The following is a 14,928-nucleotide window of genomic DNA, read 5'->3' on the forward strand; positions in this document are numbered from 1 at the left end:
GCCCAACACCAAGACATTGTGGTTCCCTGCCTGGGAGAGTGCAAACATACCCTACCCGCACTTTTTCAGGCACAGAACTCAACTCTGCCACCCCTTGGTGGAAGCTGTAAAAGAATGCTGCTCCCGTACAGGTAGGAGCAAAGGACTGGTGCTGGCTTCCGCCAGAACCCAGTATCGTGCTGTCTGGGAAGCTAGCAGTGGCATGGCCCCCAACATAGTGTTTGGTGGATGCGCAGGGTGGACACCGGGGCACCTACCTGAAGCCCCGGGGAATGAAGTCACTGGAGCCGTTAAGACTCGGAGAGAGGGACCAAGGGCCGTCGTCCCCATAATTAAAAAAGGCCCCAGGTGATGAAGTACCTGGGGCCCTTTGTGGCTTAGGGAGGGGGGCACATTCCCCTTCTTCATTAAAAATACAGTCCCAAACAATGGGTTCCCCTATAGTCCATAGTCACTCAAGGACCTCTTAATTTAAAAAAGAAAAATCCCTAGGGATGGTGATCCCAGGGGCCTCTATTGGCTCAAAGAGGGGGGCCGCACATAACCTTATAAAAAATAATATATTGCTGTTGCGGATGGGCACCAAGACAAATAAAATACATTTTCTAAATTAATAATAAATGTGATCAGTTCATTTATTATTCAGGATCCTATCAGTGGACTGCTCCCTTCCTTACGCTGCTCCATCCGGTAGCTGCTACCCCTGAACTCCCTGCTGCTGATAATCGGACCCTCGGGTCAGTAGTTCGAGGCCCTCCTCCACTGGCAGGCACCCACCTGCACCTCATCCCTGGTGATATAGAGGTAGTGCGTCACTGCGCTGATGCTGGGCTGCACTCTCTCTCTTTTTCTGTTTTTTTCTGCCTTTTTTTGCCTTTTTGATTCTTTTTCTGTCCCTTTTGCACTTTTCTATTTTGCTTGTTGCCACTCTAGCCTCTGCTGCTGCGATCCCCCGCTGTACCGTCCATGCCTCCAGTAACACTTTCCCTCTCCCCTTGTTTCTCACCTCCCAGCTGTCCAGTCCCCCACACACTACTTAATGGCAGCCGCCGCACAATGAAGGTGCTATCCCCTGACCATAACAGTGGACTGCGCCCTGCCTTGCACAGCTCTGCCTGATACTGCTGCCCCTGAGCTCCCTGCTGCGGACCATCTGATCCTCCGGTCAGCGGTTCAAGGCCCTCCTCCACCTGCAGGAACCACCTGAACCTCATTCCTGGTTGTCTAGTGGTAGAGCGTCACTGCTCTGCTGCTGGGCTGCCCTCTGTCTCTCTTTTCCTGCTTTGATTCTGCCTTTTTTTTTTGCCTTTTTGATTCTTTTTCTGTCCCTTTTGCACTTTTCTTTTCTCCTTTTGCTTTAGCTGCTCTTGCCCCTGTGATCACTCATGTCCTGCCCCCCTCCAGTGAGTTTCCCACTCCCGCCTCCCAGCGGCCATGCAGCTTGCATGCCAAAGGTGCGCTAAAGGCAAGCTCATCTGCACCCGTCTGTGCCTGGACCACACCCAGTGCCATGGACCCTGGTTGCAGCAGCTGCACTGAACTCCATATGTGAAAATACATTAGCTACAGGACATGCAAGATACTTTAGCTTGCTGAGTTCTGGCTAAAGTTCCTTTTTTAATTGGAGGAGAATGCACAACTATCTAAGAAAATTAAGGTTTGATGTACTAATGGCTGACTAATAAAGTTTGTTAATGAAGTTTAAGTGATTATTTATAATCAGAGTCCAGAGTTTGTGGAAGCTACTTCTGAGGTGTGAAGTGGTAATTTTCATGATGCATATGATTGTAACCAATGAACTACTGATTTTGCACCTAAAATGATATGATTATCTCATTTGAAGTGTGATTAATAATACAATGTATTCATGCCACATTTTTGTGCAAGACACAATTATTTTAAAATGGATGCAGTTTCTGATCTGCTACTCATCTTGCTCCTGCTCATCCCGCCTCCCAATCGTCTATTTGCTGCGAGCCTTCTCTCCCCACAGTTTCCACAGAACACAGAGTGCTACGACACAGATAGAGTGTAGTGTTAGAAAGCAAACATTTGTGATGTATACCTGATGTATCATTTTGAAGGATTTCCGCTCCTAGTTTTGTTGCAGACATTTGAAAGAACATAATTCTATGAGCTACTGTCAAGAAAATGTTTCATATTGTGTTGTACATCTCAGGAGTGTATTTGATGAGGAAGTAAGTGGAAGATTACTCTTAACTTAAGAAGTGGGTTAGCGCTAAGAACCTTATAGATTCACAGAAATGTATCTGATTTGCCAATGCTGACAGGACCGTGCCATGCTAAATTTGCAGTTTTACTAATTCACATGCATACATTGTGTACAAAAACCCTGAGTCTTGAAAGAAAGGTCTGGGTGATTTCCATTTTCCTCCTGAATCATTTTCACACTTTTCCTCACCTAGAATGCTGTCACTACACTGTACGAGTTTGACACTTAGAATTTAGGGAAACTACTATGGACTGACTAGGGTGTTTGCTATGATTTGTGATTCTGTATTTTGTATCTGATCCTTCATTCCAATTATGCATTTTCTATGTACTGATTTTTATTAAGTATCTGAAATTAAACTTTTAAAACTTAGGGCCCCTTTACGATGGCAGGTGGACTGCCACTGTCATCTAGGCCATCGTTCCCACCGCCATATTATAGTACTGTCATTTGGAGCAGAGAGATTGGGGGAAAGACCTGCGCCTCCTACAGGATCCAAGATCCTGTCAAGGTGACGGTCAGACTCCTATCCCTAAAATGAAGGTAGTATCTGCGCAGACACTGCCATAGGGATTAAGATGTCCCTTTCCAAATGCCTTTTCATGGCGGTCCCACCGCCATGAGAAAGGAGACAGAAAACGACTTTGGGGGCCCCAAGCAACGCCCCTATCCACCTGGGCCACTGATAAGTTCCCTGCAGGGTACATTTAGTACCCCTCTACACATCCATGCACTGTGTGCCAGGCACCATCTGGTGCCTGGCACACGGTGCATGGATGTACATAAAGTGCCTTTTTCTACTGCGGCTTGTGCTGCTGCCGTTTTCCTGGGCAACAGCACAAGCTGCAGTAGAAAAAGAATTTTACTGCGGTCTGCGCGGTGGTCCTATCCCAATTGGGCAGGTGGGACCGCCGACTCATTTTGAGACGGTGACCTGCCCGATAAGATGGCGATCTGTCATCGTAATAAGGGCCTTAATTTAGATTTAGAACTCAGTTCTTGAGTGGTCACAGTTTCTAATCATGATTTTACTCTGCCAAGTCTGTGTTATTGATGGGGTAGGGTAGTCTCTTACCGCTAGATCAACCAGAAGAGTCAATGAGCTGAAATGTCTATGGTATAATTGGGCTTTACTAAAATTGGGGTTCAGGAGACTATTGGGGTTAGGCTCCCACATAGCCATCTTTTTTCTCTCCGCAAAAATACCTCTTAATTTGTTTAGAATTCGGCGTAACTCAAAACGAACTCGTACAACACCTTCTTCAAGCTCTGCAAGAAACTGCAGAATGCCCAAAAGGTACTTTAAGCTATCTCATTTGAGCTGTCCTTTCTAGACCAGACTACAACAATTAATGGCAAAGTTTCTTAAATAATGCACTGGACACTCTTCTGTTGACTAATTTATGGGAAACACCGATCTTACAAATGTCTTCCACAAAAGTTAATAAAATCGGAAAAAGCTTCCCTTCAACATGCAGAACAAAGATGATCTTTCAAAAATACCACGTGCTTGGATGGTAATTAATTCATAAAGCAAGTTTATGAGTTGCAGCCTGGGAACTTTTCAAAGAGAGGAACTTACACTAAAATGGGGAAAGGTTTGAAGTAGCAGAATTGCAGCCTTTGGTGACACGAAAATGAAACTATCCTACAAATACTATATATATATGTCCTGTTTGCAATTTCTTTTTATCATTCAGCTTCAGTCATTTGAACATAAAATACTGCTAGCGAGCAATAATCCTGTGCTTAAATGGTCAGCATGCGCAGTGAAGCCGCAGGTGTGCTACATGTACTGAGCATGCTGCCAGTATTTCTCAAGTTGTAACCTAAGGCACTTGGCAAATAATACTTCTGATTGACATTAATTCAGATCTATAGACAAACAAGCGCCATGGTTTGCAACCTCTTTAAGTTTTTAACCATCTAAAATACCTATTGTAAAATAACAATTTCGCTGTATATATACTTACCTTGATGGTATATATACTTACCTTGAAATTCTGAAACCGCTATCTGTGCAGGTCGGTGTTTATTGTAGATTACATTGTGTATAATATCCCCTTATAAACTCATTTCAATTTGTTTTAGTGAGAATGCTTACAATAACAATGACAGAAATATCAAATATTGATTAAACAGTTGTATTTTAGAAGCATTTCCAGATGGTATCATCAAGTTAAATAATTCCCCTTTTGTAATCGTTAAAATGCTTCCAGAAACATGCATTGTCCACTTGGACTGAACAGGAGCAAAGCTTACCCTGTACTAAACAAAAACAAAAAGAGCAATTAACAAAAGGAGGAATGTTCTCCACGTCACCAAACAATAAAGCAAAGACAGCTATACAGTGTTCTTCTTGTAAAGCAGCATATCCCTTTTTTGTTGAATTGCAGCGCTAGAGCAGAGGTTGTATAAAAGGGATGTTGTCTGTGAGCACAAGGGCACTGATACATCTGACTGACATCAGCCAACATGGTAAAGGTAAGATTAAAGTTTAGAGTAATCGGATTTGTAATTGAGATAGACCACGTGCCACAAAAGTCTCAGTTGCTTTAACTCCTTTACCACGGCGCAAATTCCGCCGCGGTGCGGGGCGTTCCATTAAGTTGGCGGGGCCGCGTCGGCCAACGAACGTGCGCAGCACTGCCGAGGTAGTGCTCGCTACTGCCGTTGGCTGACGGGCGTACTTAACGGGTTAAACATCTAAACTCTGTTAGACAGATTCGCTAAGACCTTGGTTTCAAAGGGCCACATGTACGAATGTTTGAAATAGTGAGTTTATAATTGCAATTTCCTGTGAATCGCAATTAGGTAATCACTATTTCAAATGTATGAAACTGTTTTGAGTATCATTTGTGATTCCCAGTGGGTCGCAAATAGACCTATATCACGAATATTAATGAGGTAGATCTCGGTTTGCGACTCATTGGCAATCACTAAAATCACAGGGATGGTGGCCTGCTGGGGTCAGCAGACCACCATGTCTGTGATTGCTTTTAAATAAAGCAATCTTAAAAAAAAAAAAATGCTGACCATTTTCTTTAGAGGAAAACGGGAAGCATTTAGAAAATAAAATCAAAACTTTTCTTTTAATTTTATAAAACTAGGCAGTGGTCTGTGGGACCTCTTAAAAATGCTTTTACAAACATTCACAAAGTGGAAGGGGTTCCTTGGGGACCCATTCCCATTTGTGAATGGGTTACTACCAATTTGTAATTGGCAGTATATTGTGAATGTTTTGCACCTGCATTTCGGTCGAAAATATTCAAACATACCACTATGATTCCATAATAGGAATGGACGCCCTAAACACGCCACTTACTTATACTGAATCACAAACCCAATTTGCAATTCGATAATAGGTTACTGAATTTCAAATTGGACTTTCCACACCCCAAAAATCCTTTTTGCGCTCGAATCGACCCGTTTGCGACCAGCAAAAAGGTTTGTACATACTGCCAAAGTCCTTTATTTGCTTCAGTAAGATTTTCCAATGTTTAATACAAATTTCCACCTGTAATAAGATGTGCAAAAAAGCCTTGATGTATGAAGGGAAATATACTACATTTGCAAAGTTACTTCAGCACTTAACCTTTGGATGCGCATGTCCATTAGTTAAGAAAATGTGCAGTAGTACATCTGATACATTTGTACATTTAACTTGCCTTTCCTTTTTCACAATGAAAATATTTCCCCCCATGAAGAAAACACCTTTTTTAGATCCCCATTAAATATGGTGGCGCTCCTTCCGCATTCCGATCCTAGAAATTCATTTACACTTTTATCCAGAATACATTTCCGTCAGTTTCTGTGGAGGTCCATAAATATTCCCATAATGCAGCTCTACTAGGTGTTTACCTATCTTTTTTCAGACAGTCCTTTTTAGGTAGGCCCACAGACCCGCCATTAACACTAAACTTGCCGATGTGGAAGTTCCATCTGGTAGGGCCGTTGAACTTGGAGGTAAGTTTCAATATCCCGATCAGATACTTGTAGGGTACATAATCAACCCTCTGTTTGCCCATTGAGATATGAAAGGTCTGGGTCTGGTCTTTTTTCAGGCAGGATACTCCATACCTTTACATCTTAAATTGAAGGTGCTTCAAAAAGTATTGCAAAGGCCAAAAGACTAACCTCTCCCACCAAGCGTAAGGACTAGACTGTATCAGCTCTCCATTTTCTTTTTATAGCTTTATAGCTTTGTATATTCACTTTGATGCAGATGTCAGAAAAGTCCTATATAAAAATACATTGTTATTCTTCCTCCACGCCTAAGTGTTATGCCCTCTACCTATCAGTGATGTAAATATTTCCTCTTCAAACATCAGCATTTACCCCTGCTTAGTTATTGCCCTAAAGCTGCAGCAATAAGTGCTTACTTTTCAAGATGTCTAGTAAATAACTGGCTGCACTGTCAATCCACCGCCTACAGGAGATGATTCACTCTTTCCCTATCAGTGCGACACTGGCAGACTGTCGGGCTGTCTGCCCATTATACTTTGCCTTTCAGATGACTGTGTACTGGTGTGATGCATGTAGCAGAAGGCATCAATTCTAGAACTCACTTTTAATATGTTTTAAATATTTTAGTAATTTTAGCTAAGTTCTCACATCATAAGTTGCACCCCAATTTACATGTATATAAGCCCAGGTTTACTAAGATTTTGTGTTTGGCCATAGAGCTACCTTGTTTTACCTTGCATATGGTAGATGCCATATGGGTGGACCATGGGTGTTTCCACGCATCCATTGATTTTGACACAAACTTATACTTACAAATACTTACAAAGACTAGTAAACATAGCTTTGCACCATAATGGTGCGCCTACCTGATGTTGACTTAACAAGGAAAATATTTCTATTTCTCCTTGGATTTTCATCTTTGGATGTGTGCTGTATTCTCCTGCACACATACAAAGAGGAAATAGCCTCATAGGATAGTTTTCTTGGAGGAAGGTGTCTCTCCACCAAAACTATTTTGCCCACAACCATGATTCTTCTTCTGGGCAATGACAACTCATGCTGTGGGCACAGCTCGTGGCCTCAGGAATTTGAGGCACTCACTGCACCAGTCAGGAAAGCTAAGAACCTGGGAATAGTCTCAGTTCAGTTCATAAACTTTATTCGTTTTTTTGGTAAACCATAAAAGTCACACATACCCACAAAAATACAAGACATTTAAAATGCATGAATGCATGAGAGACATAAAACCATGCATAAGAGCAGCTAACCCAGGTGCAACTCATGAATACAATATTATCAATGTTCAGCTGCATCAGGACAATTTTCCCTATTTTTTTTTTTTAATACAAAACCAGACCCCCGCAATAAAACAATCGTTTTTCAAAGTGCAGAGTGCCATATGTTAGTGCAAACTTTCTTGGCAAAACAACAGTATTTAAACAGGGCATGTAAACATTAAATAAAGTGCATAATAGCTTTTTACTGAAACGAACAGGTTTCAATCAAATATAGTTCATTTTCTTGTTATCATTAACTTTAAGATGAAATTTGAAGTTCAGCCAATGAATAAATGAATAAAAACTGGCTTGACGTCAGTCATTCTTAAAGTGCAATAATGCTTTTTTGACAGTGCTAGAAAAATTTATATATACAATATAAAATCCTCCACCGGTTGCAGGTGATCATTTTAAAAACAATCTCAGAGGGAAATAAATAAAACAAAATCTCAAATAAAAGAGACCCACTATTTTCCAACTAACCTCCTTAAGCGAATTGCAACTGAAATAAATCTATATATCATTTCGCAAATGTATTCTGATTGGAGTAGTCGGAGATAAAACAGCACTGGCCTACATTTTTTTATATTCCGAACCCTCAAGAGTGGTACAATGTATTCCCTGTGTGGAATAATGTATAGCTCGCAGAAGAAAAGAAAGTGCAGCATGTTCTAGCTTGAAATACAATCACAGGGGCATGGATCCAAAAGGGCCTTGAAATATATTTGACTCGGACACAAGACCAATAGGTGAATCTAGTAAGATAAAAAAATGACTAAAAGGGTACAAAAGATATGGCTCAATTCCACAAGTGGTAATCACGGGTAAATAATCAGCTACCTGCTTTTTTCTGCGCTCCTTATATTCTCTATGATCTCTTACAATATTTAAAAAAAAATCTCTTTTTAGTTGGTATTTTGTAACAGTAATAAGCTGAGGGTTTGCAACGAAATCCTGCCTCCCCATGAGAGTCAGCTGGGTCTTCACATAGCTGAGCCATGATATTTTGTAGGCATGGTCGCAGTTTAAACAATCTTGGATTATTTACCAGTCAAGGGAGGGTTCTTCATTTACCCAGATTGAGCGCCATAACATAATAGGGGCACTTTGTATGCGGTCCACCAGGGTGATTAACCCCAGTTCCCGGTGGCAAATAATAGAAGGCAAGCTAGGGGGCCGACAATAATCTGAGAAATACATTTTCTGTTCTATGTAGGTTGGACGAATTGCTGAAACCACACACCCCAGCTCCGTACAAAATCACAAAAGAGCATCGGGCGATATAGATATTAATAAGGGACTCTGTCGGCCTACCACCAAGTTTCCTAAAAAACCTGAATAGGGCCTCAAGCGTTCTATCAAAACTCCTCTCGTTCACCTCTAAGAGGTGGGCCCATAAACCTTTTTGGTCAAATGGAATGTCTAGGTAGCAGAAAGTTGACAAATTAACTCGTTTTTAATTTTTAATAAAACAGGGTCTCATTTTGCGATTGACCTTTCCCCACCACCATGACCTGTGACATAGCAGTATTGGTCTGCAGGCCCAACTCCCTCATCAATTCATTAAATCTGTTGAGGAGGGTCTGCAGGGCCAGACCTGTTCTTGAGTTCAATACACAGTCATCTGCATACAATAGTGTGGGGACATTTCCCCAACGCACCTGGGGCACATCAATCGCCCCTTCATTCAGGAAACTCTCCAAATCATTTATGTTTTAGGAAAACAGGAAGGGGGCTAACAATCACCCCTGTCGGACACCACTATTCATTTTAATCAGGGCTGATAGTTCTCCATCTGCCCCACATCTTACTCTGCCCGTGACATCCTGATGCATTTGCGCTAAAGAATGGGAGCATCTATATCGAAACCTAACATCTTTTTCCATAATTTCCCTCTCAGCAAACAATCGAAGGCTGATGTCAGGTCCATGAAGCCCAAGTAAAGATTGGTGTTTTTTGCCATGGTGTCCTTGCCAATTACCAAATAAAGGTTAAGGCATTTTTCCACTGTGCCCAGGTCACTTCTAAAACCATATTGGATGTCTGAAGATTTCCCCTTTTCTGCTGTCCAACTTTCCAGGTGGTCAAGTAGAACCCTGCCCATCAGCTTACATGTGGTGTCAATTAGTGATATTGGGCAGTAACATTTGGGGTTTTACCTATCTCCCCTTTTAAAAATAGGGACAATTATTGCTGTTGACCAAGAATCTGGAGGAACCACTACTGTAACACAGCATAAAATGTTACTTAAAATTGGGAGCCAAAGGGCAGGCTTTGCCAGGAAGAGATCAGACGGTATGCCATCAGGACTGGCAGCCTTATTGTTCTTTGACAAGTCTAAAGCCTTTGTGGCTTCCTTAATTGTTGGTGGGTCTAATTTTCTCGCAACCCCTTTTGTGTAATTGCCATATTCTATAGTGCCAGTTGGGACCCCCGTTATTATAAATTGCGTGAAAATGATCAACCCACTTGTTTAGGGGAAATGTGATATCGGTGGTGTTATTATGGTTATCTTGAAAGAAGGGGGAATTGATGGTCTTCCAGAAAAGACTACAATTTTTTGTGATGCTTGCTTTGCATAGCCTTGCCCATGCCTCCTTCCCCACAGTCTCCCTGCGATTTGCTAGCATCTTTTTATATTGGCATCTACGAGCTCTCACCTGTGCTAAATCTCGAGGCTTATGTTTTTTAATGCTTCAACGAGCTTTTGTACAATCGCTATTGAACCACTTAAACTGTTTGCGGGCCATGGACCTTCTGATACATTCTAGAGTTTTATTTAAGTTATAAAAATGTCTATAAATGCTGCTAGCATGGTCTTTGGATTTAGTTCATCTTCGAGACAGGTCAGGAATTGCAACCTATTTTTTTCTAAAGGTTATCCCAAAACCACCTCAGTGTTCATAGATGCCTATTTACACATGAGACCCTTATTTTTGTGATGGATTACGGGAGGAGCTACTAGTAGGGGCAGATTCTTGATTTGTTTTTCCAAGCGAATTACTAGTGGAAAGTAGTCAGTGAGAGGTACTTTTAAAATTTAAAAATGTACCGACTTGGGCTTGTAATAGTCAGAAAGGGCAATAAAATCAATAAGGGTGCCCCAGCCACAACTATTATGCGTAATCTCATCCTGTCCAGCTCCCGAAATCAGATCTATAGTTAAAAAAAGAGAACATTTAGATAAAATAGAGTTAAAAACATTGCCACAGGTAGTGTGTTCAAAGTGACTTTAACCCTCAGAGAGGTCTTCTATGTAGATACAAACAGAAACCTGTGATAATGTGCAAAGTCTTTAGTTAAAATCCCCACCCCATAGTATTATTTAATCTGTATTCAGATCCATGATGTGGTTGCTTAGTAACGTTTCAAGGCTAGCAGCTATTTCTGTATTAAAGGTATAAAATTGTCATTTAATTGATATGCGACATTAATAAATTGAAAGTACGGAGTGTCAAGGTTAGAAGTACATCTGCGGTTTCCCAGAGTTGTAGTTATTAAAGTGAGCAATCCTCCTCGGTCAGGTCCTCCACGCGAGCGGACAGCTGGTGTATCGATTGATATAAAACCATCTATACATATCTTCTCGCGGGCCCACGTCTCTTGAAGACAGATGATGTCGTAGCCTTTAATAAAGTCTAACCAGTTATCATTTTTCACCTTGGACGCAAGACCAGCTACATTCCAAAACAGGCAGGTGAACTTGTGGCCCTCTTGCGTGGTGAGGTCAGACTCTCTGGTCACAGGACTATTCATACAATTGGATACAGCCTGTGTGACCTTCTCTTTTATATTGTCTGTAACCGTACAGGGGGATGCCAGAGGCAATGGATTGTCCGCATATGCCTGTGTTGTTACTCTCCCTTCCTTGTTAGTGTGAGTTTCAGCCAGAGCAGTTCCCTGTTTGTGTAGTTAGTCAATTTGCTCAAGAGGGGAAAAACGATTATAAGTTGGAATGGGAGGTCACTCAGAGACACCCCCATTAGTGGAAAACAACTGTGAGAGGGTTTTCTGTAGAAGTATCCCAAGGGTACTCCTCCCATCGGGAGCAGTTGGGACGATCTATCCAGAAGACAGCCTACCATTCCAAAATTTAACACAATACAGTCGCCAGGTGTCTCTTTTGGATGATGGCCTACCCAAGACACGTGTTGCATGTTGTTTATACTCCCGTAGAGTTCTTCGCAACTGAAACACTGTGTGGTCTTAAGGAGCCAGTGAACAACTTTGTTTTTTAATTGGCAGTGTTCTTCAACTAGGGGGGGAAGGAGGGACGTTTTTTGAAAACTATTACTGACGGTGTTGCCTCCGGGGGGAGTTGAAGAATTCTTTGAGGTCTTGTGCATGCTACTTGATTATTTGCAGCGGCTAAATGTTTTTTAGGTGCAAAATCAAGATCGTTACTGGGCTTCTTTGGCGGGGCTGATTGTGCCCTGGGATGGCACACTATTGAATTGAACTGGGCTGCGCAGGTAGAACTATTTTTCTTGCCCTGCTGTAGTGTGCGGCCTGCGCCTGATACTCCCTGAATGAGGCCTGCCATGGTTGTAATGGAGGCCTCTGAGCTTTGCCTGTGATCCACTGGACTTTTAAAGGAGCTCGAGACAGAGCTCAAGCTTGAGCCAATCAAGATTTTTAGGGAAGTGTCAATACTATTAAGGGCAGCCAGGATTGGTTCAAGCACACTTTCAGCGTTTTTTCCAGGAGGCCAGAGAGGTTGGTTTGTGTTGGACCTCGCTGAGTGGTTTCATTAACTGGCTTGGACCTAGGCGGCAACCCGTTATTTCTGCTGACAGGTGTCTGTTTATTTCCAGCCACGGGTATCTTGCGTTTCGTTGGCAACTTATTACTGATTTTTGCCTTTTTCAGTGGTGGTGAGCCGCTAGGCTCAAGCTGTGAGCTCTGATCGTCATTAGTCACAATCATGAGGTCGCCATTAAAAATACAAGGGTTTCCAGTGTCCTTACTACTGTTGACCTGGTGTGGGGCTGTGGAGGGTGTGGGGGCTGAACTGTACCCCCATCTCGGGCATCTCCACCTGGGGGTTTAGTATGCAGAGCTTTCTTGGTGACCCCCATCCTCTCCTCCACAAGCTCAATTTCATTGTTAAACGCCCCCATTGCTGTACTCAAGAAGCTAGTTATGGTTGCGGCCAGCGGGTGTTTTCTGGTATTCGGCATCGCTGCCTTTCTCTTCCCCATGATTTTACCTTACCAGAAGATTTAATTCCTTTCCGGGCTGCAGTCCCATATGCAAGGGCCAAGAGGTGTGGCCCAGCCCGGCCTCAGTCAGGCGCGGATGTGCGCATACAGGCCCGCCATTGGCCCGGGCTTTACCCGGGTGCGTCCCGCGCTGCGGGGGTGTTACGGGACGTTTGTGGCATCAGGTGGTTGGCCCCGCCCCTTCCATAGAGCACGTTGAGCTGGGGGACCTAGTCCCACCCCAGCAATGGCAAGGGTGAAGCAGGAGCAGTGCTGCCGGTAAGTGCAGGGGCCTCCTCTGGCCCAAACAAGCATCCTGCAGTGCAGGAATGTTCCAGTGCCTTTGTGGCATCAGGTGCATGGCCCACCCCTGCCGTGGAGCACTTTGAGCTGGGGTACCGAGTCCCACCCCAACGATGGCGAGGGTGAAGCAGGAGCAGTGCTGCCGGTAAGTGCGTGGGCTCCTCTGGCCCAAACAAGCATACCGCACTGTGGGAGTATAGTGACCACACCGCCATCCGCTTCAGTCAACACGCATACACAGACGTCACCCAAAGATTACACTGACACTTTATTTGTGGGTGAAGAACTGCTGCAGGTTTATTTCATACAACACAGTATGATAATAAAATTGGGTTATCTTACGGGCGATCCAGGGCAGGCAGCCCCTTGCTGCTCCGCCCGCCTGGTGAGCCAGCACACACGGTGGGTCGATGCCCGGCAGTGTGGCACATAATTATTTACAGATCATCCACTGGGTCACGTGATCTGTCTCCTACTCCCGCCCCTTCCGGCAGGGGCGGAGCGTGTTGTGGCACACCCCCGGTTGGTCAGGCCCCCCAACCGCCCGAAGGACTAACGGGGCGCCGTCGCGGTCCTCCCAGAACCCCCTTCGGCTCCTGGACCTTGGCTCGGGCACCCTTACTGTGCCGGACAGGGGTACCCTTACTGTACCGCCTGTCGCAGAGGTACCCTTACTGTACCCGTCTGCATCCAGATCGCCCTGTAACTCCGCCTGCAACGCAAAAAGAAACATTAAAACATTCCAATAACGCGCTGTGCCTGACACGTGGGGTAAGTGGAAAGGGTGGGAAAACGCGTGTCCAGGCAGGAGCGGCGCGCAGGAAACAGAGGAGGAACTGGGCGAGAGGGCCCCCTAAGTAGGGGGGCAAGCCGTGCCCCCCCCCGCCCCCAACGGCCCGCCTCCAGCTCGACACTATAGGAGGTCATAACCCTAGTGGGCGTAGGCCTCGCGCGCGAGGCAGCAAGGGGGGGGAAGCTCCGACGGGCGGCCACTAAAATGCTGCCCTGCTGATGTCCCACTGCTTGGGACGCGGGCAGCGGCATAGTGACCACACCGCCATCCGCTTCAGTCAACACGCATACACAGACGTCACCCAAAGATTACACTGACACTTTATTTGTGGGTGAAGAACTGCTGCAGGTTTATTTCATACAACACAGTATGATAATAAAATTGGGTTATCTTACGGGCGATCCAGGGCAGGCAGCCCCTTGCTGCTCCGCCCGCCTGGTGAGCCAGCACACACGGTGGGTCGATGCCCGGCAGTGTGGCACATAATTATTTACAGATCATCCACTGGGTCACGTGATCTGTCTCCTACTCCCGCCCCTTCCGGCAGGGGCGGAGCGTGTTGTGGCACACCCCCGGTTGGTCAGGCCCCCCAACCGCCCGAAGGACTAACGGGGCGCCGTCGCGGTCCTCCCAGAACCCCCTTCGGCTCCTGGACCTTGGCTCGGGCACCCTTACTGTGCCGGACAGGGGTACCCTTACTGTACCGCCTGTCGCAGAGGTACCCTTACTGTACCCGTCTGCATCCAGATCGCCCTGTAACTCCGCCACAGCTCTGGGGAGGCTACCGTCGCTGCCAGAGCCCCCCTCTCCTAATAAGTGTTACTGGTGTCCCTTGCTAGCCAGTGCCTCCTGTACGTCAAGCAGGAACATGTCCATCCCTACCCTGGGCAGGTGCACCCCGTCCAGGGTACTGACTGACTGAGCTGCCGAAGCATACATCTCTCAGCTCGAGGACTAAATTTGTGAACGTATCCCACCTCCTTGGCTCCAAGGAGAGGCTGAGCGAGAGGAGCAACACCTAAATCTGTTTCTCAGGCTGGAAAATATGGTATGGGTAACAAGGCGTTGGTGAAATAGGCGCTTGTGGACCTGCAATCCTAATAAGATTTTTCAATTGGCCAAATTAGGTGCCTTCCTGGCTCGGAATGGTGTTCC

General features: G+C 44.8%; 1 protein-coding gene across 1 annotated transcript in view; it reads left to right on the forward strand.

The window, feature by feature from the left end:
• Positions 1-4,674: 4,674 nt before the first annotated feature.
• The window catches only part of LOC146858104 (gamma-crystallin-1-like), a 34,894-nt gene continuing 24,640 nt past the window's right edge, over positions 4,675-14,928 (forward strand). Inside the window, exon 1 of the mRNA XM_085648862.1 lies at positions 4,675-4,717. Within this exon, the coding sequence (XP_085504988.1) occupies positions 4,709-4,717 (9 nt within the window). The 5' untranslated portion in view covers positions 4,675-4,708. The remainder of the gene's footprint in view (positions 4,718-14,928) is intronic.

The sequence above is a fragment of the Triturus cristatus genome, chromosome 3_2 (assembly GCF_964204655.1).
Source record: "Triturus cristatus chromosome 3_2, aTriCri1.1, whole genome shotgun sequence".
NCBI lineage: Eukaryota > Metazoa > Chordata > Amphibia > Caudata > Salamandridae > Triturus > Triturus cristatus.